Genomic DNA, 26040 nt, shown 5'->3' with positions numbered 1-26040 from the left:
GATATCTGATAGCTATAGTACAAGAAGTATGTAGTTCGTCTTAGTTTGTGACCAAAAAAAACTTAAGTAATGATTTGAGTCCTGGAAAACGTTGTTGTACAGGTTCACTTGCCAGTGGTGAAGTATTTTCGAGAGGTTTCAGAAGGGAGTCTTTGTAGAAGACTTATCATTATTTAGAGATGAGAAATATATAGGTTTATCTGTATAGTAAATCGTTTGCGTAATCTGCTCGCTTGTAATTTTTGCTCCTCTCTCTCTATGTACTGGATTATAAAAGACTAAAAGAGAACATCATTAAAATATTGATCAAAATGCCCTAATTCAAGGGAATGAGGAACGCATTCCATACTGCCATACTTGATTGCTTAGGCCTGAGAAGAGTTATTCATGCACGAGGTACTGGAGTACTTCTTTGAGAGTCAAACTCCGGGAGAAACTTACTGTTGTTGGATTTAAGTAGTTTTGGATTTATCATCGATTATAAAAAGTTATTATTGATATTCTTATACATGATTGATTATTATTATCGGATGATAGAGTCTCCTTATATATTTCTGCTAATGACAACAATACTGTCATCTATTACTAATTATAAATCCAATTTAGAATACTAGTTGAGATGTCAATACTTGAAATGAGGTTAATTCAGGTTACTACTACAGATTTTATGAGTTCTCATCTAAATACAATTAAAATAAGTTGAATCATACTGTCCGCGGGATTATTAGTAAGATTTAAAATCCAGTCCAAACCGATTAATAATAATGAACCAAAAAAAACATAGTGAATCCCACTTGATCCGCTCATCAATTCCACTGAATTGGAATAAATCGATTATATTCGTCAAATAAACTCGGGTTTGAATATTCCCATCCGGATCGTCCCAATAAATTACCCAAACAGACAGTCGTTGCATAATTCCACGAGTATGGAGGAGTGGAACTAGCCGAAAGCCTTCTGACGCAATCCAATGTGCCTCGACAAAAGGACTCGATCAAAATCTCGGTTCTTCCGTGTTCGGGCATGAGAAGCCTTCCCTGCATGCAACTATAATAACACGTTCTTTCAAAGATTGTGATTATTTAACCCTCATAATTCGTTTTTACCCCTCATTCTAGGCTAATATGATAGCCAACGAATTCCGAACAACCAACTTACCGTAAATGTAGTACAAGAGTCTCAACCTCACTCTTCTATGTTGCAATATCTCTTGTTATTGTTGTCGGTGGACAGCTGAATCATCTTTCTGTGATCCATATTTCATTTCTACTATAATGTAAACATCAATGTTTATTTATATCGATACTTCTAATAATTTTTATAATTTCAACTTTGCGACCAAACAACTGAATTCATGACATTTCCCTCTGATATATCCTGACCATGTATATGTCTGCATCTAGATACGATTTCAGACTTCGAGGTAGGACCAAAAAACATCCTCCGACCCCCGCCTCCCCAACTTCCAATCCACTATCAGACATTATCCTCCGCTTCGTGCACACATTCTCGGTTATTCTCAACTTAACGTCGCATACGAAGATGATGTGGTGTCACACCTCTGTGATCGTGGCAAAGACTCAAATATAGGCTGTTTTCTTCATCGCTTTGGGTCGTATTTACATGAATCATGTAGCAGAGCGGCAGAGAGTAGACTGCTAATAGCAGATATGGCTTGTATCGCTCAGCTGAATGCGATGTAGATCGTGGAGATAAACCAACCATCAAAAGGCACATAGATATAATGTAATCATTCTTGCCGCTTATCTACGGTTGTGTTCCTGCCCAAGAATTGTATTCATGAATCAATATGGATTGAAGATGATCACTTCCTAGATTGCTATCTAATCTGATTGAGACATTTGGCGGCCAGCCGTCAGAGATATGCCGACCTTCCTTTATTGTATAATATCGCATGTTACGAAGACGAAAATGATGTAGGCTGCAGAATGCAATATCAATTGTGAAGATAGACCAACCATCAAATGCCATATAGATACAGTATAACCATTCTTGTTATGTTCCTGCCCAAAAATTGTATTCATCCTGCTTCAAATATTTGGCGCTCAGCTGTGGGTGATATGCCGACCTTTATTGTATGATATTGCATATTAGGGCGATGAAATTGATGAATGACACATAAATTTTGTAGGCTGCAAGATCCCCTCTTTCTCTCTTCCGAAACTACATATTTGTATGTTTCCAACCTTGATGAGAACCTAACGAACACTTTCTTCAACCGCCTTTTCATCAATCTCAAACCTCATTGCCTCACTTTTACACTTACGCTGTGGTATACAAGCTGAGATTTCCACTCTTCAAAATGGTACACAAGCATAGTCCGTTTACAAAACAACCATACTAACAAATGAATTACGTAGACCAGCGCCACTGTATGCCCCATATACTCAGAGTATCCTGCTCGAAGACACCATCTGACGCGAACTAGAAAATTGATATTCCAGCCGAGAATGTTCTCACCCGCATTGTCAACCTAGGAAGCCGCAAATGTATCACCCTCTATCCCTCGGGAGATCGACGATTTTGGCACACCACCTTTGACCCAGCCTCGACTGACAATGCTCAGTGGTGGAAGCTCGTCCGGTACGACAATGCCGGAAAGTACATGATCATCAGCGCCAACACCGGAGAAGCCATCGTCAGTAGCGACCACGGAGAATGGATCAGCCAGCCCCGGGACAGCAACCTCCAGATCCAGATCTTTCGCTTCGACCAAGGCACCGATACACGCTCGCGACATTTCAAAATCGTATGTCCTAATTCAAACATGCGCACCGTCTCCAACTCGGATCTATACAATGAACCCAACAACGGTTCTCTGAAGGACGAACAGTACTGGCAGTTCATCACCGAAGAAATGGAAATTACCGCTGTTAACTATATCCTACCAGCAGGTAATCCCTTTGGTCGTTCGCCACTCGTGATAGATCGCCAGATCGCCACCAACAACCTTTCGACCACACAAACCATGTCGGTGACCATCAGCGGGTCCACGGAAAATCAGTCTAGCTTTGATGCCTCAGCCGGCTTCTCCACAACCGTCAGTACCGACTTCAAATGTGGCGTCCCTGGTATTGCCGAGGGCAAAGTCAGCGTATCAGCCACCGCGTCGACGGAACTGAAATGGGGAAAAGTCAACAAAACGACATTGCAGTGGTCCAAGTCTGTTCCGCTCGAGGTCCCACCCGGAAAAACTTATAGAGTTATTGGCTCAGTGGATCAGACTGTGATGGATATTCCATTTACTGCGACGTTGACATCAAAGATCACGGGCAAGACTACTACCATGACGGGGATTTACAAGGGAGTAACGAATTTCAACTTCACGACTACTTATGACGATGTAACTGGTAGACCAATTTAGGTCGGCGGACCTCGTGGTATATCAGATTGTACTTCGGTGCTTACCATGGTTTTCCCATTTTGTTCTCACTTTTACTGATACCGAGAAGGATCGTGATGAAGAGATACGACATAGGCCCTGGTTTGAATAATGTGTCTTGCAGTACATTTTTATCGGAGGGAGATATCGCATTCGTTTCCTTTTCACCTTCCTTCTTGCGTTTCATCTCCTTAGTACCCTTGTCGATTCTATACTTCGTCAAACTCTGTTTTTGCTCTTCTTCAAACTAGTGGTCATGTATATAACAACATGTAACGCAATGGCACTACCGCATGACCGAATTCAGCTGGAACGTTTGACAAATGAATATTATATTGTGCAGAATGTGATTCTATGACTAGATTTTCAATGTTTCAAGGAGAAGGCAAGCAGCTAAACATTAAGATAGCAGTTAGCAATAGTTTGGTGGTATATGCCACGTTCCCAGTCATCTTCAACATCTTAGCTTGCTGAAAGTAGTTCGAGATAGTATATTCGTAGAACCGATAGCCAACTTGAGGTCATGGTGAGCAGACAAGTATATTATGAACAATACCCTTGTTATTGCGTTTGTAATAGAGGGTTTCATGATTTCTTTTTCAAAGATTTCTAATATGATTGTATCCTCTGATAATCATATAAGCGTTGAGTCATTAGAAACCTATCTTAAGCTACTTTTCGTTCGCAAAATAAGAGTAGAATACTTGTTAACGCCTGTTTGAATACATCTGATTCTCTCTCTTTTTTTGAAGCTTGATGAAGTTTTATATATCATATTTTGTTCTTGATTTAAGCTATTCCATAAAACGGATGAAAATTCTTCCTGTCACTTGAAGTTCGTTATCGAAATATGAATAGAAAGCGAGAGAGTGTATTATCGACCAGGGCAATATGGAATACCTTGCTTATATGAAGAAAAGCCATAGACCAGAAGAACTTGGACGCTTATCCAAAAGCAGACACCGCGGCGGTCTTCTTGTATACCTCAGTGTGGATGTAAAGTGTCTGAACTGCAGTCCTTCAAAACCATGGATATAATTGGGATCAAGCCCATGAAATAATTTTGACAATGCTATAAACTGCTACTAACAATTTAAAGATGCTATTCTGCAAAAATCCCATTCTGTATCTCCGCACATCTCTTATTATATCTGAGAATGAAACAAAAATTTATAACATGTTCATCATCCTTCCAAACTATCAAAATGGCAAAAATGTTGCGTTCGCCGGGAATCGAACCCGGGGCCCATCGAAGTTGTTGCAAGCCTTTCTAAGGAAGGAATGATGGCAACGATGGATTTTACCACTAAACCACAAACGCTTATTGGGTTTTTTGCTGAGTATAAAGCTCGCGTTTAAATTCATATTGAGAAGTCAGATGGAATTCAAAGAATCATTCTGCATGGTAAAAGATAATGGGGAGAAGAGAGAAGAAATTTTCAAAAAAGTGGAGATGGTGGGGAAACACCCGAGATGGCTTGGCTATTCGTAGGAGAAAAAACAGGCGGAATTTGACAATTCAAATTTTCATTGAAATCCTCTAATTTAATTGAATAAAAAATGATTTATAAATGATTTATATAAATTCAAAGAAATCAAAAGAAATATCAGCTTTTTATTATTCAGAAAACATTTCGAAATTTTATTTTATATAATATTGAAGGGAAATAATTGAATTGTAAAGGATATCTTAGAAATGGTCGAATTCCGCCTGTTTTTTCTCCTACGAATAGCTTGGATGGGTGTTCAAGTTGACATTTCTACCCGAACCTTCCCCATCTATATGCATATGATATAACCAAATGTGACTAAATGAGAGACCCACGCAAAAAGCTCCCCGGAAGCTACGTCAATCAACGCGAATAAACTAACAGACTAACAAACTCAAAAATGTGACACTTAACTCCAACTCCATTCTCACTGTTCCTTTCCCCCCTCCCACCTTCCGTCGCATCCCAAAAAGCCAAACAAGCAACCAACCCACCAATCACCATTTCACAAATCTACTGACCCAAAAAGCACTCATCAACTTTTCAGCTTCCATATCTATCATCCGACGACGATTCGTGCTTCTTGGAACTACTTGCTTTCGCCGGCTGCTTACCCTTAGGTTTTCTATCACGGCTAGGGTCTCTTCTTTTAGAACTAGGAGCGCCAGTTCTACCGTGTTGTAACAAGGACCTTGGTGGTGAATCATCCGAGCTCGATGCTGGTCTTGTCTTAGGGAGCTTGCCGGCTGGTGCTTTAGCTTTGGATGATGTTGGTAATGCCTTATTCACGTCAGACATAGCAAACATGTTATCCGAACCACTAGTATGTGGACGACTTCCATCGCTACTGGTCGGATCACGCTTAGCCTCTTCACTTGAATAGCCGGGAGGGGCATTAGGATTGTGTTTACCACCCCAAGTTGAAGGAGGTCTGGTATCTCTTGGTAATCGCTTGGACAAGTTAGGAGTCTGACCAGTTGGCCCAGGAGCCGAGAGAGGGTTAGAGGAGTAAGGCGGGGCATTGGCATGGTGAGGTCCCGCAGCTGGTCCGGCAATTTGTAGATCTCTAAAGTCCCTTCCATGATTTCCGTAGCTCGGTGGCAGGTCTAATGAATTTTGGGAGCCGACAGCCTGGCGTTCGCGAACTGGGCCACTTTCATGATAGAGTCTTGTTGCTTCTATATCTTCTTGATCTTGTCGCTCAATCTGTCTTGAATTAAGTTCTCGTCCACCACTCGGGCTCTGCCTTCTCCCTGAGCCTCCTCCTGTAGATGTTCTAGCTTCTACAGCTCGAACCCGTTGATCTCTTTCTCTTTGGCGCTGGTCTGCTTCTCTCTGTTGCTCAATTCCAGCTGTAAGAGCAGATGTCGTCGGGACTGGTTTCACCACCCGGCGGGCGTTTTCGACTTGATCTCGATCAAGCCGCCCATGAACATCTAGACGATAATAGTCTTGCGCTTTGCAATATTTATATTTTGTGACTTTCTTCCCATGCTTGTCGAGTTTCCCATCTATAGAACGTACAAGTTTATCCTTGCTGTTCACTCTATATGTAGTGATCTTGTCACCATCTGCGTCGTACTCGCCTTTACCCTCTAGGTCTCTCTTCAAATCCCCAGTTGTTCTATCCTTGTTGTAGGTATCATGAGAAGGCATTTTGTTATGGATTTCTTCTCTGCACTTGTTTTGATGATAGGATTGTACTGGAACTTTGTTCTTATAAGATCTGTTGATGAATTTACTGATGATGTATGTATTGTATATTTCATTAGTACTTTGAGAGCTTTATATACCTACTGAGATGTTGGCAAACCTATAACTAGTGATATCTTTGAACTTCTTGAATATTGCACTTGTTCGCCATTGGACTGCAATACGCCGATATTGCGGTCGTTGCTATGTTTGTGAGAGGAATTATCTGTTTGCCTAGGGCCATGAAGCTGGTCGGTCATTTCTCATATGGCCAAACTCTGGTCGACATGAATCAAAGATCAATGCTCGCAATGGGTGGGCCGGGTGATACGGTTAGATTTAGACTACACAACGGATACCTAGAGAGCAGATTATTGAAGACTCCAAAAGAATTATCTGTAGGTAGCTCTAAAACCTATTATTGATTCGAGCGTAGATATAAAGAGTATATTATTAATTTGAACTTAAATATATATTAGATCTATATTAGATCTATATTAGATCTATATTAGATCTATATTAGATCTATATTAGATCTATATTAGATCTATATTAGATATAGAATCGGTATAATAGATAGAATCTTTATCAAATTACCTACATAATAGAAGATCTATCTGAAGATTATCACTAGGCGTACATTATCTCTGTGCAGCCTAGTTGGATTGATTTAAGTATGGATTGGGTTAGGCCGGATAATACGGCTGAATGCCTATAGAGCAGATTATCTATAGGTATTTCTAAGGCCTACTATTGATTTAAGCTTAGATGTATACCAGATAGATTCTATTATTAATCTAAACCTAAAATTGTATTAGATCAATACGAAATATAGAATAGGTAGGTAGAATCTTTAACAGATTACTTCCAAATTCGACTAGCTACTGATTACTAATAGGCGCAGAATATTATTGTACTGCCTAGTTGGATTCAGCAAACCATGAATTAGACTGGACTGCAGTATGAAACAGGGACCCGTGATTAATTGATTTAGGCTGGCTTTTAGCCTGAGAGTTTCGTAGGTTGGATATGTATTGAATGGTTCTATAAATTCTGAATTCTAGTTTCAATTTCCAGCTTCCAATTTAGGGGTTTAAATCGAATTCGGATTTCATTTTATCAAATGATTAACCACGATTTCCTAATTATAGATATCTATTAATGAGTAATTTGATTCAAACTTGAGTTATATAGATTAGGTCATAAGTGATCGGATAGTGTGTCTTTTTCGAACTGACGGTTTGAATTAGATTTAGCAAAAGTACGATACCCAGGTACTCATTGCGAGTACTACTAAAGACTCCACCTAGTGAAGGGAGAATGACATATGCCATCTGGAGCTGGGATACATCTAGTTCCTAGAGGCCCATATTATATAAGGCCATGATTGTATCTAAAGATATAACTACTACGAGCTTTTTCTCGGCCCTTCGTGGCTAAAAATAACAACGGCCTCGTTAGCGCTCTCTGTAGTTATTTTTAACGCCACTCAGGACCTACGCATACGCTCGTGCTGCGTAGCTTTAGAATCCTAAGAATATATATTTCATTAAAATGTGAATTTTGAAGCTTTTGAAGCTATTTAGAGATTATAAGCTTTTGGAAGTGGTGGTTAGGGTACTTTTAATAATAATAATAATAATAATAATAATAATAATAATAATAATAATAATAATAATAATAATAAATGGATTTCGCTAGCCTCTCGCTTCTAGCTCGCATAAGGGCGCCGAAGGCGTCTTTAAGCCTAAATCCAATAAATCTAATAAATCTAATAAGTCTAATAAATCTAATAAATCTAATAAATCTAATAAATCTAATAAATCTAATAAATCTAATAAATCTAATAAATCTAATTCTGTTTTTATAAATCTAATCCCCTCCTCTTTCTAATTCCCTTCCTCTTTCTAATCCCCTCCTCTTTCTACCCTCCTTTTTCTATTCTCCTCTTTCTAATCCCTCTCCTCCCTTTTCTAATCCTCCTCCCCTTTCTAATCCTCCTCCTCTTTCTAATCCCCCTCCCCCCTCTCTCCCCCCTTTCTAATCCCCTCCTCTTTCTAATCCCCTCCTTTCTCTTCATCCCCTTTCTAATTCCCTCCTCTTTCTAATCCCCTTTCCTTTTTCCCTTCTCTTTTTAATCCCCTCTTCCTCTTTATCCCCTTTTTAATTCCCTTTTCTTTCTAATCCCCTTTCCTTTTTCCCTCCTCTTTTTAATTCTTCCCTTCTTTCCCTTTCCTTTCTAATCCCCTTCTCTTTCTAATCTCTTTTCTTCTTCTCTTCCCTTTTTTCTTTCTAATTCCTTTTCCTTTCTAATTCCTTTTCCTTTCTAATTCCTTTTCCTTTCTAATTCCTTTTCCTTTCTAATTCCTTTTCCTTTCTAATTCCTTTTCCTTTCTAATTCCTTATCTCTCTTATTACAAATCCCAAACCTCCAAACCAATCAAAAACATTTATTCAATTCTTCAAAATCTTCAATATCTTCAAATCTTCAATCTCTTCAATCTACTTTCTAATGAATTACTTCTTTTATTAATTACAACTTATCAATACAAAAATTATATCATTAAAAAGCTCTCAATTCATAAAATTGTAGAATCCCTTTCAATTTTATTTTATAAATTTTCTACTCTTGATTTGTTGATTAATTTGATATAAAGCATTTTGATATTTATATATAGAACATTCATACTTTTTCTTAATCAATCAGCTTCCAGTTATAAATCGTGTTTTAAATCCTATATGTTAGGAATATGATTGAAAAAGTGATTGCTGAAGATAATCAAATTTCTTATACAAATCGATTCTAATATATCGCAGACCAATTTAGAAATACCTTGTCTATATACCTGATTTGCAATTAATCAAATAATAAGTATATATGTTCGTAGTGGTCTAAAACTTAGAACCTTTTTTGTTAAGGGTAGGTAACTGATATGAAAAATCCACTAACAAGTATTAAGAAAAATCATACAATAACAAAGAAATGATAGAGAAAGATTCAAAAATTCTAAAGCTGAATGAAATACATAGATTAGAACATTCATAGGAATGTTAGTCCCAGAGGATGACCTATCTTTAGCGCCCCCGATTTTGTGGTTACCCTAGTTGCAGTTGGTGATGATGAATCTGCAGAGACTACTGCAGATGAAGAAATGCCACTGTCTGTACCAGTAATCGAAGCAGAATTTATGGTACTAGTTCCACTATACGAAATCGAGGTTGCGGATGTAGTCATCGCCATCGCCGAACTCAAAGTTGTACTCTCAACAGCGTTTCCACACTGCTGTAATTTTTTCCTTCCATCCGCAAATTCAGCTGCCTACCAAGTTCCGTAGTAAGGCAATATGTACCATTCCTACAAATTAGCTAGCAAACTTGAGTCGGTATAAAAACTATACTCACACCCACTTGGAACCATATCTCGCAAGTCTATATTGAAATACTTAGGCAACAATCTCTACCGACACGAGATCTCCAGAAGGAGTTCCTCTTACATACTCATGCGCAGCATCACCATCCGCAGTGCATGCCTCTTGAATATCTGAATACCCTTAAGAAACACATCTACAGAATCAAAGCAAGTGGTTGTGCAAGTGTTCTCAAAACTGTAGAGGTAGGTTTGAAAGGAGGTTGCTCCGAAGCAACAAATCCTAATAGCCCATATGCATCATCGCAATCGATATCAGCACTATAGACAGCTACCTAGGTATACAAGCTTGCGAAGTGGCGTGTGCGAGATCTTTAGCAACGTAATCTCAATCTTGACCAGGAGTATGGAGATTGAATGATGTGTTGACAATTTCGAAATGTTGGAAGGAAGATAGAATTAGAGAGTGGAGTGTATTTCATTGTGATGTTGTTGTTGGTTATTGTGGGGTACGAAAGCTTATATTAAGGTTATTAATTACCTATATATATACAGACTTATCAGTAAATATAACGAAAAAGACTAACAAATGTATAAAAAACGAAAAAAGTCGCTAGTTTATAGAACAACAATCAACAGAAATAGAAAAGCAGAACCAAACCATTAATTAAGCTTTAAAGACCTCGAAGAAACCAAAATAATAGAAGATGCCTACCTAGTACCTACCTACCTATATTCAACAGTCTTAGCATACCGTACCGTACAAAAATGGTCCGGGCATGATGACTGCACTGCCTGTTAATTAGTAATCTTACCAAAGTACACAAGCGCTTTGAAACCCCTGGAGTTATTAAATTAGAATTACATCAAATATATTACAAGATGAAGTTACTCATCTTCCCAGCGCAGCGAGCAAAAATGGCGTTTGGGGGCTTGCCCTCATAACAAGAGATTTAAAATGTGTGTCGCTCCGCTGGCTCTCCGAGGGCCACTGCCGTGGAGGCAGACTAAATGAGATTTGGCTATTATAACATGCCGAGAAACATAACCGATTCATCTATAAAGATAAGATGAGAGTATTTTGTTACAAAGAGGGATCAAATCAATTGAAACATGATTATTCTCGAATAATTGAATATCCTAGCATCGAAAATGGTGATACCCACCTTCTACCACTTGTGTCCATACTAATAGCTCAGAATGCAAGATAAAACACCTCCAAAAAGTCATCACCACACAATCACCACTCCTCCACACCCTCGCTCTTCTCAAACAATAGAACATTTCCATCCATATCTCAACGACATCTCCAACATATCCCATATCTTAAGACCCTACGCAAATCGACCCCTCCCTCTCTACACCGAACAAACCCCCGCAGAACCCCTCCAGAATTCATCTCCCCTATCTGGAGTATATCTAGCATACCCAAAAACATCCCTCAAAACTCCCACTCTCATCGAGATACTGAATGAAAGCTTCAATTCCAGCAACATCCTGACCCTCGCCCGATACGCCTTTGAAAAATTAAAGCTCATCTTCAAAAGACACCACAGTCAAATAAGCGAGCGAACAAGTGACTCATCAAGAAAGTCGACCACTCTCCAGAAATACGGATAGATTCTGCATCCTCGTCTTCTCTCTCATAACAAAGTAAGATGAAATCCTGACACCAGGTCTTCCAACCCAATATCCATATGCTCAAGAACATGCTACTATCCAATACGGATGTTAATGACGACGATTTAACAATCGACATAGCCATTATAATGACATCCTTGTATATACCTCTGGAATCGCCCACCTCTGTATTCTCTTCTCTATCATCCCCAAAATTATTGTACCACCAATCCAGCGCACCACAACCACTGCCATCAATTGACGAGTTCACTTTACCGGCACCCCATTCAAATAGCTTTGACCTTGTTACCCATAGCTTTCCTTCTCAATCTCAATCTCCAGCGCCTCCGTTCCCGCCTTCGCTGTGCTACAAACATTTTTCTATCCTCTTTCGAAACCCGCCAGATCCAAGCCCCAACCAGGTTTACAACCTCCATTACCTCTTTCTGTCTTTTCTCCATTTCCTCATAACCCATTTCAGTTTCCGCAAAGGGTCTCGCGAGTGAGTATTTCGATTCCATTTGAGATTCTTCGATTTGGAATCGAGGATATGGCATCAATAGTTCCAAGCGAGCGATCTTGGCACGGCAATAAGGGCATCCATTAGGAGGAGCTTCTTCTTCGCTTTTAGTCCATCGAATAATGCATGTTAAGCAGGTATTTTTATGGCCGCAGGGTATAGTAGCCACGGGCGTATAATTAGGTCCGTAACAAACAGCGCATTCATCAGGCTTCTGTGGCAATGGTTATTCCGGTTAGCATCTGCATTATGATTTGATTATGCATTTTAAAAAGAGATTGAAATTCGCAGATGATTACTTACCGATAGCCGTGGTATTTCATTAAGTGGTGGTAGAATTTTCAATGGTGCCTCCCCTTCATCTTCTGGGTGCAGTAGTCCCGAGTAGTATGGGGTTTGGTGGTCAAGTTGACATATTGGGCAACATGAGGTAGCATGGCTTTCCTGGGTTATCAGAGACAAATCCATCACAAAGATTTTCAGACATGCTTGACTCAAAGGATCAGACTTCTCACGCAGCCTTCCAACCATTTCGAAGAAATGTCTCCCGAATTGACCTTCAAATATGGGACTGCGTGCAAACAATTGCATTTGCTGTGACAAAGTATAAGCTTTATTTTCCGGTGCTGTAAATTGAATGTCACTACGCATCGGGTAAGAGTTCACTACTTACGCAAACCACGTGAATACAGAAGCAGAACATTTCGCGCACGGCTTTAACCAGCGCAGGATCTGGAGACCAAATTTGTACACCCAAGACCGAGGTGCATCGAGATAACAAGCGTTCCATATGTTCACGCTGGGACTTCAAAATACTGTACGACAACACATTGAGTTTCCTAAAATCTCTTAGCTGTCTAAACTCATGTGCAAATATATAGGGAGTCCCAGAGGGTCTAAAGAGCGACTTGGATATCTTCTTACAAAAACGTATTAGCAGAAAAAACTTATTAGTCAGAACATCATCGTATCATGAATTAGACTTACTAGATAAGGCCTCGCATCCGGTTCTTTAGATTGATAGAAGAATTGAAGCTCAGATGATAATCTGAGAAAAGGAGTAAGGATGATCGGTTTTGACCGTGGATTCGAGATGGAACAATTTGTCTCGAAGCCGGGAAGTTCGAACGGGGTATTGACAAATGCGGTAGCCATCATAAAGTAAATGAAGGGGGAGAATAATGGGAGAATTCAATGTTATACCTTGTTAAAGCCAAGTACGAAGAATGACTTTATCAACAGGGCAATAAAACAACATGGGGAAGAAACGAGTTCGGAAAAATCAATCTGGGTGATGATGAATGACGTTTAACGGTCTATAGTGAAGACTCCCACCAACCTCGACCCTAAATGAGTCTAAAAAAATCTGAAATCTGTCATCACCTGGGTAGGTAGGCTCATCAAGAAGTTTTCAAATCAAACTAAACACAAACCGACCAATTCTATTGGGTAGATTAGAGATGTCAGAAGCAGTAGGTAGGTATATGAATATGATTTTGTTGGAGCAAAGCAGAACGAGGTCTATATCAAAGGAGATTGCCAGACAAAAACGCACAACAATTACTTGAAAAGTCAAGTAGTATGATGCGAGTAATGGATAAGTACCTGGCTTCGTATCTTTCTTGATATTGAAGGATTAAAGTGACAAAGCATTGACCAGTCGAATTATGTGGGAAATTTCCTCAATACCTCAACTCGTGTGGAAGTATGGATGTGGATATCAGATAATCTTGCGGTAAGTAGGCATGCTTCTTTATGACTCTCATCTCTCTCAAAATTCTCACTCACTGTCTATGAAGCCTAGAACATCTGCAATGACAAATATTCAGGAACCAATAGCTAAAAAGGAATAGCTTCATAGAGTCACTACTAGTGAGGTGAAGCCTATACTCCGATAAATTCGCGAGAATACTCATGGGAGGTCTATACAGTTAATACCCGTGGACCTCAAAGTATTGTTCACAAGCTGTGAAAGGTGCTAAGGAACAGGAAGCCTCATAGAATTATAATAAAATAATCGAAGGCGAGAACTTCACCAGCTCTTCTACTTTGTCCGAGAAGATACCCACCAGAAAAACATAACGATGCCTAATCAAAGCCTACCGCCACGACTCGAAAAAGACAAACGTTCCAGCAATATCCCTTGTATATTCATGGCAGAGATTCGAAGTCTACAACAGATAATGGAGTATCGATAGCAGTCGGAGTTTGCAAATTCGAGGATAAGTAGGGAAAATCCACTGCGAGGTATTGGCAGTTGGCGTTGCAATTATTGCTGATAATGCATCATAAAGGCCAGTTTTGGAGGAGATGATCGATAAATCGCCTTGAAACGTTCGAATGTATATGCCGATACCTCACTTCGAACCCATCTCAAAATACCCTTCATATTTAAAAGTACCACTGAACAGGACGCCATCTGCGGCCGTCTTTCGCGCACAGCCAAATCCTAAGAAGAACACAGAGATGAGAAGCTGCTTAGATATTTTCTCCTGGCAGAAGGGCAGGCCATCGTGAAGGATAAATAGTTGGAGGTGCGCGAGTTCAAATATGTTTGGGGATACCCGGGCTCTTGAGCGATTTCAAACTCGACGGTTTCGACAATCTCGACGTGTAACGCTTCCTTGAGATCGGACAGAACTGAATGTTAATTAATTGATTAGCATTTTCAACTCTTGCCTACCTATGCAACCCTTGAACAGAGAGTATCCTCAACAACAAAAATGGCTCTGGCTGATCATAATATATCAGTTGATGATTTAAATTGAGAATAGGGCTTTCCGTCCGACTTCTCAATCCTCAACTTTATAGATTCACAAGGTAGAGACAATAGCTCAGACACAGATTAATCGCAACCATTTGTAGTGGGCGAACGTGTATATGTAAATGTTCCAGGTAATCGGTATATAAGTTGATCACGGTGACATGACTTGGTGGTTTCGTGTTCACATCTTGTTGTTGTCGTTGTCTATCTTTTCGCCTAAAGATTCTATAAATTCTCGAGTGGTGTATCGCGGCTATTGCTGCCTTCCTTCTCTTCTCCTCTTATATAAAATGGTGGTGACAAGTTATTGGGCCACCAGATCATCCGAGCCATCCACATCCACCCCATTACTTTTCATCCCTACCTTCCCTCAAGCATCCCTCCTCTCGACCAATTCTAGCCCACAGATTGTATGACCATTGATGACAACCATGACAGCCATGGCAGCCATGGCAGCCATGACCATTCTGACAACCTGACCCAGTCTCTGAACAAATAAGATCGTGGAGGAGCCTCATACTTCTTCAAATGTTGCATATGCAAGTATGGCATATCGTGTGACTCGACAATTTATATTTGCTCTGTTGTCAATTCTTTTTCTAGAACACGGATCCCATATATATTACCTACATACATGTCTAGTCCGCACCAAGTGCCATACAAATAGGAAGAAGATTCTCGGATGCGGTATCCTTCGGCTGAAATGTGTTGTTCTTCTACCACTCACTGCATACCACCTACCAAACGTATCCCGACAACCTTACATTGATCCATACTTATGATTAACCTTACCAAAAGCACATTTCATGATACGTACCTACACTTTGTACGAAAGGGATGAAGAAGAATTGTTGAGGAATATATCAAGATACTCTAGAAATCTAGAAATCTAGAAAATTAATTGTCACGCCATATGTTCGATTCCAATCCAGATCCAAAGTACCCAATACCAAGTGAATCATTATTTGACGGGAAAAGCCTTGTTGTAACAACTTTGGGTCTCCAATTCTTCAATTCAATCCATATCTACGCAAGTTACATCGATTTGATAGATATCCAGCCTCATTATATTTCCTTCTTTACACCACCGACCTCACTTCCTTCAATCTTACCTACCCCCCGAGGTCCTTCTTGATTGATATACATATCGTCTCTTGTCAATTTGTCATTGATTCTTCTATATTGAAACCCCCCTCCCCCCAAACCACGCCTCATATAAAACAGTGTTCGATTATCGATTATCGATTATCGATTATCAAATTTAAAATTGAATACTCAAAACATCTGATAGTCGACCTCACATGAACATTCGAAGCACCTGAGTGTCGAATGGAACTTGCTTTTTTCTTCAACTTAACTACTATTCCGAATCAGGGGCAAACTTTGACCTTTCAAGCCAAACATACCTCACTCACACTCACCTGACATCTAAATCATCGTCTCTCAACCTTCAGCAAGAGTGATCCGATTCGGACTATGGACATAAAAAGCAATACGGCAAACCACTGAATATAGAACCGTACTTTAAACCCTCTTACTTTGATATCGAGGATTAATTTAGCATATCCATCAAATCAAGTCTTGATGCAGTATTCTACTACCTTGTGTCAATATCCTTTCATCAATACGTTCACAAAACCTCCTTGAACCATGGATATCAATCAGCTTCCACCAGAAATAATCCAATGCATTGGCGACCACCTTCGAAGAGCTCCACTAAACGCCTTGATCCAGACCTCCAAACGCCATGCGAAAATTTTAACATACCTTCTCTATCAAAAAGCTTTCCGTCGTCACTTTCGTCCAGCTGTAGATAACGAACCAGAACCGAGAGCAAGGTCAATATGGGTCTACAGTCGAGGTCGCAGTTATGTTTCTCAACGACGTCTATGGGCCTGTGCCCCTCATTGGGAATCCGAATATGTGATGAATTATTTCAACAATCGATCGCTGGGATGGGCACAAACTCGTTTTGGGGGAAGAGAAAGAAATGGTGCTACTTGGTTACATCTCCTAGCCGCAGCTGGCCATGAAAGACTTTTGAAGATGTTCATTGCCAAAGGTCTCGATATCAATTCACGTGACTGGGCAGGGAATACAGTTTTACATTCTGCTGTCGCGGCTGAGCAACATGGATTGATTGATTTTTTACTTCAAGAGGGTGCGGATGTTTTGGCTATCAACTCATTTAATCAATCAGTGTTGGTTCATGCATTGATTAGATATAAGATAGGGGCTTTGATACCGATCATTGATGCTGTGAAAGCACAGGGTGGAGATCTTAACTACAACGCCGATGGAACAGGACACCCGCCAATATTTCTGGCTACAAGAACAAATGAAGCACTTCCAGTTGTTAGACACTTTTTGGAGAATGGAGTCAGCGTTTTTCAAATACTATCAACGGGGACGGGTAATCATGATACTCTCCTCCATTGGGCTGCCCGTTTCGGACATCATGAAATAGGAAACTTCCTCGTGTCTCAAATGACTAGTCGGCCAGGATTTATCTCATTACTCAACGATCGACACATGGCTCCCCTCCATTTCGCAATATGTCGTAAATCCTTGTCTCTCTCCAAAACTCTAATAGCAGCTGGAGCAAACCTCGATGACGGAGATCAAATCGGCAACACTCCTCTCGATCTAGCCATTGACCATTGTCTATCCGGTCTCTTCCAAGAAATCTATCTCAAATGCAATTACAAAGACGTCGCCTTCCAAAAATTCAAACAAGTCCTCTCCGAGAGTATCAAAGACGAAAACCCCCTCGCAATCCGACACCTCCTTGAACTCCAAGGCCCCTGCTCCATCCAATTCACCCTTCCCACCCTCCATCACCTCATCGAAAACCACCGCAACACCATCTCCGGCTGCCAAATCATCGAGCTAATCGGAGACGCGATGCCCCCCACCAATTTCCACACGCGCTCCCAACCCCTCGGCGAAACCCCCCTGCACCTCGCCCTCCGCAAATCCCTCCACGACATCCCCATCCACAGCGACCGCCTCATCACCTACCTCCTCCTCAAAACCCGCAACCTCAGCCTCCTCACTCGCGACGGAAACTCCATCCTCCACCACGCCGCCCTCTTCTCCACCCCCAAAACCATGACGCAAATCCTCGCCCACAAAAACATCTCGCACGAACTCTTCTTCCTCGAAAACAAAGCCGGCAAGACCGCGCTCCAGGAAGCAGCCCGCAGAACAGGCAACCATCGAAAAATTACAGACGCCCTCTTCCATGCCCGCACAAAATTCGATCATCTCCGCAAGCGCGAACGGAATATCGCGAATAGTCCGCGCAAGATCGGAAAACCGGCGGTGCCGGATCCGCCGGTGAGGAGAGAAGAGAGTCCGCAGGTATTGAGGAAGAAAGAGAAAGAGGAGAAGGAGAAGGAGAAGGAGAGGAGAGGGAGTAATGCGGAAAGTGAAATGGAGAGGAGAGATTTGGATTCGGATAAAGGAGAGAGGAGGAGGACGACGGGATACTCTGATGATTGATGAGTTTCTTTTTTATATAGTTTTTTTTTGCATTTTTACAAAGGACGGTCATGGGAAAAGGATAGATAGATATATATATGAGATTGGAATTGGAATTGGAATTGGAATGGAAATGGGAATGGCGATGGCAATGGCAATGGGAACGGAAATGGAAATTAGGAGCTGGACTGGAATCTGAACGGATGATTACAGATTACTAGGTAACCTACCAAGTATATATTATCAATGAAAGAATAAGAGAAATGAAAATATTCATTATCGATGATTTAACTTCTAGTCTTCGTTTCCTCTTCTCTTCTCTTCTCTTTTCTTCTTTTCATCAGCATCAATATCGTATAAGAAACTCACAAACTCACAAACTCATCTCGCCAACTCACCACTCATATATATATTTCTTTTTTCTTAAAAAAACCAGTACATTTCATTCCTCCCAATACTTTACTTACTTATCTAGATATATACCTAGTAGATATAGACACTTATAATATCTACTCGCAAAAAAATAATATCATTATTTATATTAACTCTATACGATATCTGAATATATTCAGATAACTTATAATCCCTCTTATATTTCCTCTCACACTTCCTCTCACACTTCCTCTCACACTTCCTCTCACACTTCCTCTCTCACTTCCTCTCTCACTTCCTCTCTCACTTCCTCTCTCACTTCCTCTCTCACTCCTCTCTCACTTTCCTCCCCCCCTCTCACACTTCCTCCCCCCCCTCTCACACGCCTCCCCCCCTTCCCTCTCCAGCCCTCCCCTTCCCACAAAAAAAAAACAAAGAATTCCAAATCCAATCCAAATCCAAATCCAAATCCAAATCCAAATCCAAATCCAAATCCAAATCCAATCCAAATCAAATCCAAATCCAAATCCAAATCCAAATCCAAAAAAATCACACCCACCTATCAAATCCCCTTCCCTCCTTCCCTCCTTCTCTTCTTTATCAAAACACTTACGATATCACCATATCACCATATCACCATATCACCATATCACCATATCACCATATCACCATATCACCATATCACCATATCACCATATCACCATATTACAATACTCATTTACTATAATACTTATTACAATACTTATTACAACACTCAATTATTACAATACTCATTAATTACAATATTCATATATATATATATATATATATATATATATCTATCTATCTATCTATCCATTAAACTCAAATAACAACATAAACTACTAGGTACCTAGATACAACATGAAGTATACATAGGTAGCTACTATTTATTACTACGATATTCACTCACTCATTACTCACTGCTGGTGCTTATCTATTTACTCATTTACTCGCCTATCATCCATTACCCATCCACCCATCACTCACCCACCCAATCACTCATCCACCCAATCATCCACCCATCATCCACCCATCCACCCATCATCCACCCATCCACCCATCATCCACCCCCCAAATACCAAAATTCAAATACCAAGATCCAAATACCAAAATCCAAATCTTACTGATTAACTTAAAAGCTATGATGCCACGCCATATCATGCCATATCATGCCATACCATACCATGCCATCAAACCCAAATCCATTCACCCATTCATGCATGCATGCATCCATTTTATTCCTCTGAACCCTCTTCTCCCACTCCACTCCACCTACCCACTCCACCTACCTACCTACCCACCCACCCAATACAAAATATTCTCTCCCTATTCAATTCCATGTCCATTTCTTCAACTATGATTCATTTATGTAGGTGACTATCAATCAATATAGATAGAGATATAGATATAGATGTAAATATCTATTCATCAATACTCCCCCATCCGTCCTCAAAGGACAATATCCTAATCAAATGTATTTCCCTGCTATGCAGTTCTGTCGATCCATCCCCCATCCCCCAACCCCCATTTTCCAAATACATTTGATGCCATCCCATCCAATCCATACCAGACGCCTTGGAAAAGCATGTATGTACACTATCATACAACCGCCACTCCTTGACTTCTTTCTCCGTTCTCCGTTCCCAATCTCCCCGTGATTTCTCATGTCCTCCAAACCATACCACACCCTCCCTACCAAGAAACCGGTGTTTCCCTCGCCCTCGCATCAAAATCTCCCTTCTTCACCCCCCTAGTTCCACACCTCAACATCGCCCACCTCCTCTCAAGATTAAACCACATTTCCATAACCATCACCCTCTTCTCATCCGGCACCACTTGCTTTTCCGATTCCTCTCCCTTAACATATGGATCCAATCCCTCTTCCTCCACATTCATAATCCAATTTCCAACTCCCGCACAAAGTCTCGAATCCCACATCCCTTCTCTCCTATGACTCGATGTCAAAAGACTAATTGCTTCTCTCCTCAATCTTCTATCTCTCGATTTCGTCGCCACAACGAATAATGGCGGAATGATACCAAGATCAAGAGCAAAAGAAGGTTTAATATGCGAATAAGTTTCATGCGAATGTTTTCCATCAGGGCCAGGACTCGGAGAAGAACTCGTAACCTTAACTCCAAATGGCGTTCGCATGCCCCTTTTAATTCCCGGACCAGAAGTAACATGTTTACAACCTGCTCCACACCGTGCTTGTGCCAATGCTAATTCTTCATCCACGATCAATTCCTTAGCTAATTCGTTGATCTCGGTGAATATAGGAAGAAATTGATCAAAATCCATTTCGTTGGCGGAAAACGCGGTAAAGACCAGAATTCGTGTCATGATACATGTCATTTGAAGAACGATGATACCCGCCCTTTCAATATTTGAAGTACCAGGCGCACGGCGTTTAGCAAGAAGAGGGGCGAATGTCGTTTGCCATTGTTCGAGAGAACGACCGAAACCGTATCCGTTGGATTTTATAGAGGCGGGAAGAATATTATTGGATACGGTGTAGAAACCTACTAGCTCCTCATTATATCTCATTATTCTTTCACACAAAGCATCGAGTACTAATCTCGCCTCGTGAATGTTTGGAAAGCTTTCGGGAATGGGTGCTTCAATTGAGGCGGTTGTGCCAGTTGAACTATCGGATGGACTGGGTGGATTTGCCAAACTAGGATCTCGAGAAACGTGATATCTCCAATCGAGATTCGTAGGAGAGCTGGTTGTGGAAGGAGAGGGCGGTCCGGATTGTGATGCTACAGGATTAGCGATACTTGGATTGGTAGAGAGACGAATAACCCATGGAGCTGGAAAATGAAACGCCATATCGTATGATTTGGCTTGAATGGCCATGCGTGTAAACATTTGTCCCAACTCTTCTTCCACAATATCATCCTCGCGCTGAATATACGGTTTCTTTCTTTCCCTACGTTGTTTTTCCATCACTCCCAACCCTACTTGTACTTGTTTAATAGCAGCCTTATGATCCCCCACAAACGATTGAAAACAAGTGAATAACACGCTGGAGATCAAAACCGTTCGTTGAGATCTAACCTCATTATTCGAGATGCTCTGGCGCATGCGCGTAACTGCTTTTCCATATTGTTCCCAAGCGAAACTCCAATGCGTAGGTGCGGAATCGCTGCTCGAAGTACCCTGATTAGAAGGGGTAGGAGAACTCGGAGGGGATTCAGCGACTTTTTCTAATGTTTTGTAGAGAGCTCCAAGAGCTACAACAGCATGACGTATGGATGCTTCAGAATGCGATTCTTGAAGAACACTACGCGTCCAGAATTCTGAGTCGAAGAATCCAGATAATTCGCTGGCGGTATGAGTGCGGAAGACTTGGAAGTATTGACCTTCCTTTGCGTCGAATGGAAGACCGAGAGTGGGTGGTCGAAAGATCTCGGAATCAATTTCGATGGAATTGGTGGTTGATGGTGTGAGGATTGATGGTGTGGTAGGTGATATTGGACCGATAGATCTTGCTTTATTGATAATACGAGCTGTTTTCCTAGGAACGAGTGCAGTCGAACCAGGTAAAGCCGGTGTTATTATGGTGTTGTGGGATGGTGTTGAGTGCGATTCCAAGCCAGCATTACTCGGTCGAGGAGCAATTGGGAGAGTATTATTGGCATGTCTATTTCTCGGATTGTACGCTGGGTAACCATCGCATCGTCTCCCCGATCTCACACATTTTATACATTCAGGTCTCGTTTCATCGCATTTCACTCTTCGATTCCTATCAAATGAAGAAAGTTCCGTGAATTAGCCAAAGATTGATTGTCTTGCTACCACCATCATCAAATAGCGAAGGACGCGGGGAAATGGAACGCGGGAACCCCAGAATTGCTAAAATAGTTTGGAAAAAAAGAAAAGAAACTCCCCAAGGAACTTACTTGCAATTATTACATCCTGTCTTTACCTTGGGGCGACTTGCACGACGCTGCCTCACTCTATTGCCAGTCTCTGTCGCATCTGCCATGACTGTTTTGATCGAAGGTTTGTCTGCATTTCTTTGGGGAATATTTTCTAAGAATACTTTATCCCCCTTGCGATTCCGAGCAGCGCCGCAATGCAACAGGACGGAATTTGTCCAGGATTAATTCGGAGGTTTCTTCGTCTTATGGTCAGATAATAGAGGAAAAAATGGGCGGTTAAGGAGAGAGAGTGGGAGAGAGAGAGAATTGCATAGGGATGAATAAAATAATATTAAGATCGGCTCGGATCAGGAAGATCAGAGCAATTCAAAGTTCAAAGTTCAAAGTTCAGATTGATTAAAGATTGTTAAAGATATATCTCCAATGATTGGAATAGAATGAATGAATCGGCAGAATTTATAACACAAGAACACGAGGTTGTACGATTTCGGTGAGATGGGCATGAATTATATTAAGTAGGTAGGTAGGTAGGTAGGTAGGTAGTTAGTTATTGTTTAAGACTTTGAGACTTGAGACTTGAGACTTGAGACTTTGAGACTTTGAGACTCTAAGACTACTTTAAGACCTTGAGACCTTGAGATGCAAATTGTATGTACGATATGTATGTATGTATGTATGTATATATATGTGTATTAGATGAGTCCAGTTTACTCAAGCGCTGAAGAATGTGTGAGAATGTGAGATGAAGGGGGAAATCATCCACCCGAAATCTTGAGATTTCTCCAGATTCGTCAATGATAATGACAATCCCCTCTCTTGCGTCTAGTATGACGAGTGGATGAGATGATCAACTTGTTTCAAGGAAGGGAAGGTAACCAAAAAGTACTTGATAGACTGTAGAGTAAGAAATGCGATATACACAGTCTGCAATGAGATTTAAGAATAGAATGGAAGGAATGGAAAGAAGGATCGAGGTGCGATGGGTTCAAGGAAGTTACTGGGTATCTAGAGGAAAGATGCAGCTATACATGCAGCTATACCGATAAAATTATTAGAACCTCGGCACCTTTCCCCTGAGAACCAATCATCTTATTCGATTGTGTGCTCACTCAGGAGACTAGGAAATCTTGGATGCAGCATTATGGTCTGTAGACTGACTGTAGTGCAGTCTGTACGTACGTACTCCTGCTTTTTTCACTCTTTCGATTCTTCATAATCTCCATTTTAATTCCATTCCATTCCTCTCCTCTCCTGTCTGCCTCCCTCCTCTCGTTGTCTCTCATCTCCTTCTCCTTAATCATCGATACTTCATACCATTAGTCCAGGTGAAAAAGAGGAATGGCCAGACAATAGCTATGTCCTTGTGTATCCCAAACCTTACGACTCTAAGCCTGAACCTTGTGGAGATCTTCTTACAAGCACCAATTACTACAATCCGTTGATCTGTGTTGCAAGCCAATGAGAGTGCTGGTTGGGCGAAATACGGTTGACCTCTTCCATCGTAGCTCAAGCACGAGTCCAATAATCCTTACACACGATTCATGAGGATTTGTCTTGAATCTCGATACTTATCATATCTTGATACACAACTTGAAGAGAAGAAAGGATCAGGCGGTGTCTGGGATATCTCCGTCGACGATATTCCTCATTCTTTTCGGCGTGGAAGATACCCTCACTCATAGGTTAACGAAATATCGCTCGCTCACTCCCGGCATCACAAAACTACCGTAAGCACCACCTCATCTTGCTTGACCTACCTATGACCTACTACTCTATCTGAAAAGAGGCTAGAAAACGCGGGAGGAGAATGCCGTAAGCTGTGATTGCGGGCAAGAATCGGTATGACGGGTTATTTAATCTTTCACAGGGCTGAAAGAATGTGCTGATGCTGATGGCCTGAACGATTAGGGCTGACGGTCATGTCAGCATGCATATTGAAGGAGACGAATCAAGAGATGAGTTTCGTTTAGATGTAGATTGAAAGTAAATTTGATGCGAGATGTACATCTATGAGTCGTACGGGAATGAAATGAAGAGGGGAGGATATGGGGAAAGATTGGAGAAATACCTCGCAACTCAAACGTTGCTCCCGAATATGTAACGTTATTATGAAAAGCCTGGGAAAGCCTCAAGACTAGAAACATCTATTTTTCTACCCCTATAATCAAAGTAGAAGAAAAGCTCCCCAGGTTGTAATTCCCTTCAATACGATGCCCATGCTACAACAAAATCACACGTTGTAGACAAAAATTTCTCACATTACAAAAAGATTACAAAAAGATTACAAAAAGGGTCGATTAGTACTTACCACCACAGTGCCACTGCGCAGGCCATAGAATTATACAACAGACCGAGAATGAGTAAGATAAGATCTGACGTTGTACCAGTTAAAAACAAACACCGAGGCATCACAATCTACGATACAATATAAAGCAAAGCCTCTCAAATTCTAGACCCGATGCTCATTCCTTCGCCAAGTAGTTGCAAAAAGCTTCACGAATCGTCCAAAAAGCAAGCCGCGACGAGATTGTCTCATTCACTAGGTATACCGCTCTTCCGCCAGAAAACAGCCACTTTATGTAGCGACAATTTTGCAGAGCGATCATCACATTCCGAGTCTGGAGATGCATGTGTGGCGACGAATCGAGAGGTGATAAGGTAGAGGGTCTGGGAACACCAATCATTGGTCGGGTTGCTTATTGTTTCGATGTCGGGAGCTGTGGCTACCACGCAGAGTCATCGAATCGCATCTTCCGTTCCCCAGGTGTGTGTTTAGTGTGCCGATGTCTTTTCTCTCTGCTTGACGGACCACCAGACGTGTGGAGAGATGAGCATGAGTTAGTTATGGATCCTCCCGTCCATCCCGTGCCTCCAAGATTGAAGTGCCGTCCGTATTCTGATTTATGATTTGTTTTGCGAGATGGTTTTGGAAGTGTGAGGGGAAGTTCGAAAAATGTGTACTCAGGCTTATTAGGACGGAAAACTGGGACTCTAGAACAGTACATTACCTACACTCTTTTCAATGTTCGATCTCAATTCGGGAACTCCATTATTCTGCTGCACTGCTGCAGACATCGAGTGTATGTATCTAGATATAAGCCTTCATATAATATACTTTCCACTTCATTTATTTCTCAATAGACTAGCTAAGTGATATCATCAAAAATCCTCTCGGCAATATAAATGTTTTCAATATATGAATCGAATTGATTGAGTATATCGCTTTTTTCATCCATGTGGAACTAGCTATCCACCTGTCTTGATACGAATCGGAGGGACCGGAGAAGATGGAAACGAGCATTGCTCTTCTCCTGAAAAGAAGAATGTCGAAGAGGCTTTCAATCAATATACACCCCTTCCCGCTTGTATTTGGGGAGAGAGAGAAAACTCTCAATTTTGTAGTCAATGTGTTCCACCTTCT

At 41.0% G+C, this 26040-nt stretch overlaps 6 protein-coding genes across 6 annotated transcripts; 2 read left to right on the top strand and 4 right to left on the bottom strand.

Moving 5' to 3' along the window:
- Window positions 1–2368: 2368 nt before the first annotated feature.
- EAE98_008180 (uncharacterized protein) lies at window positions 2369–3385 on the top strand (the record flags this gene model as incomplete). The annotated part of the gene is made up of 2 exons (XM_038955803.1): window positions 2369–2393; window positions 2466–3385. The coding sequence occupies 2 exons, from the start codon at window positions 2369–2371 to the stop codon at window positions 3383–3385; spliced, it is 945 nt and encodes a 314-aa protein (XP_038807669.1).
- A 2051-nt stretch (window positions 3386–5436) lies between these two features.
- On the bottom strand, window positions 5437–6549 carry EAE98_008179 (uncharacterized protein; the record flags this gene model as incomplete). Its single annotated transcript, XM_038955802.1, has 1 exon — window positions 5437–6549. One exon carries the CDS (start codon window positions 6547–6549, stop codon window positions 5437–5439), a length of 1113 nt encoding a protein of 370 aa, XP_038807668.1.
- Window positions 6550–10149: 3600 nt separating this feature from the next.
- Window positions 10150–10434, bottom strand: EAE98_008178 (uncharacterized protein; the record flags this gene model as incomplete). Its single annotated transcript, XM_038955801.1, has 2 exons — window positions 10150–10283; window positions 10335–10434. 2 exons carry the CDS (start codon window positions 10432–10434, stop codon window positions 10150–10152), a joined length of 234 nt encoding a protein of 77 aa, XP_038807667.1.
- A 1058-nt stretch (window positions 10435–11492) lies between these two features.
- Window positions 11493–12882, bottom strand: EAE98_008177 (uncharacterized protein; the record flags this gene model as incomplete). Its single annotated transcript, XM_038955800.1, has 4 exons — window positions 11493–11874; window positions 11948–12306; window positions 12396–12686; window positions 12766–12882. 4 exons carry the CDS (start codon window positions 12880–12882, stop codon window positions 11493–11495), a joined length of 1149 nt encoding a protein of 382 aa, XP_038807666.1.
- Window positions 12883–16506: 3624 nt separating this feature from the next.
- Window positions 16507–18360, top strand: EAE98_008176 (uncharacterized protein; the record flags this gene model as incomplete). The annotated part of the gene is made up of 1 exon (XM_038955799.1): window positions 16507–18360. The coding sequence occupies one exon, from the start codon at window positions 16507–16509 to the stop codon at window positions 18358–18360; it is 1854 nt and encodes a 617-aa protein (XP_038807665.1).
- Window positions 18361–20424: 2064 nt separating this feature from the next.
- Window positions 20425–23588, bottom strand: EAE98_008175 (uncharacterized protein; the record flags this gene model as incomplete). The annotated part of the gene is made up of 2 exons (XM_038955798.1): window positions 22638–23588; window positions 20425–22480 (listed from the first exon to the last, which is right to left on the bottom strand). The coding sequence occupies exons 1-2, from the start codon at window positions 22721–22723 to the stop codon at window positions 20425–20427; spliced, it is 2142 nt and encodes a 713-aa protein (XP_038807664.1). The 5' UTR covers window positions 22724–23588.
- Between the last annotated feature and the right edge of the window lie 2452 nt (window positions 23589–26040).

This window comes from Botrytis deweyae (genome assembly GCF_014898535.1).
Source record: "Botrytis deweyae strain B1 chromosome Unknown BDEW_021, whole genome shotgun sequence".
Lineage (NCBI taxonomy): Eukaryota > Fungi > Ascomycota > Leotiomycetes > Helotiales > Sclerotiniaceae > Botrytis > Botrytis deweyae.
Note: the sequence above shows the minus strand (reverse complement) of the source record. Positions and strands in the feature narration are given on the sequence as shown.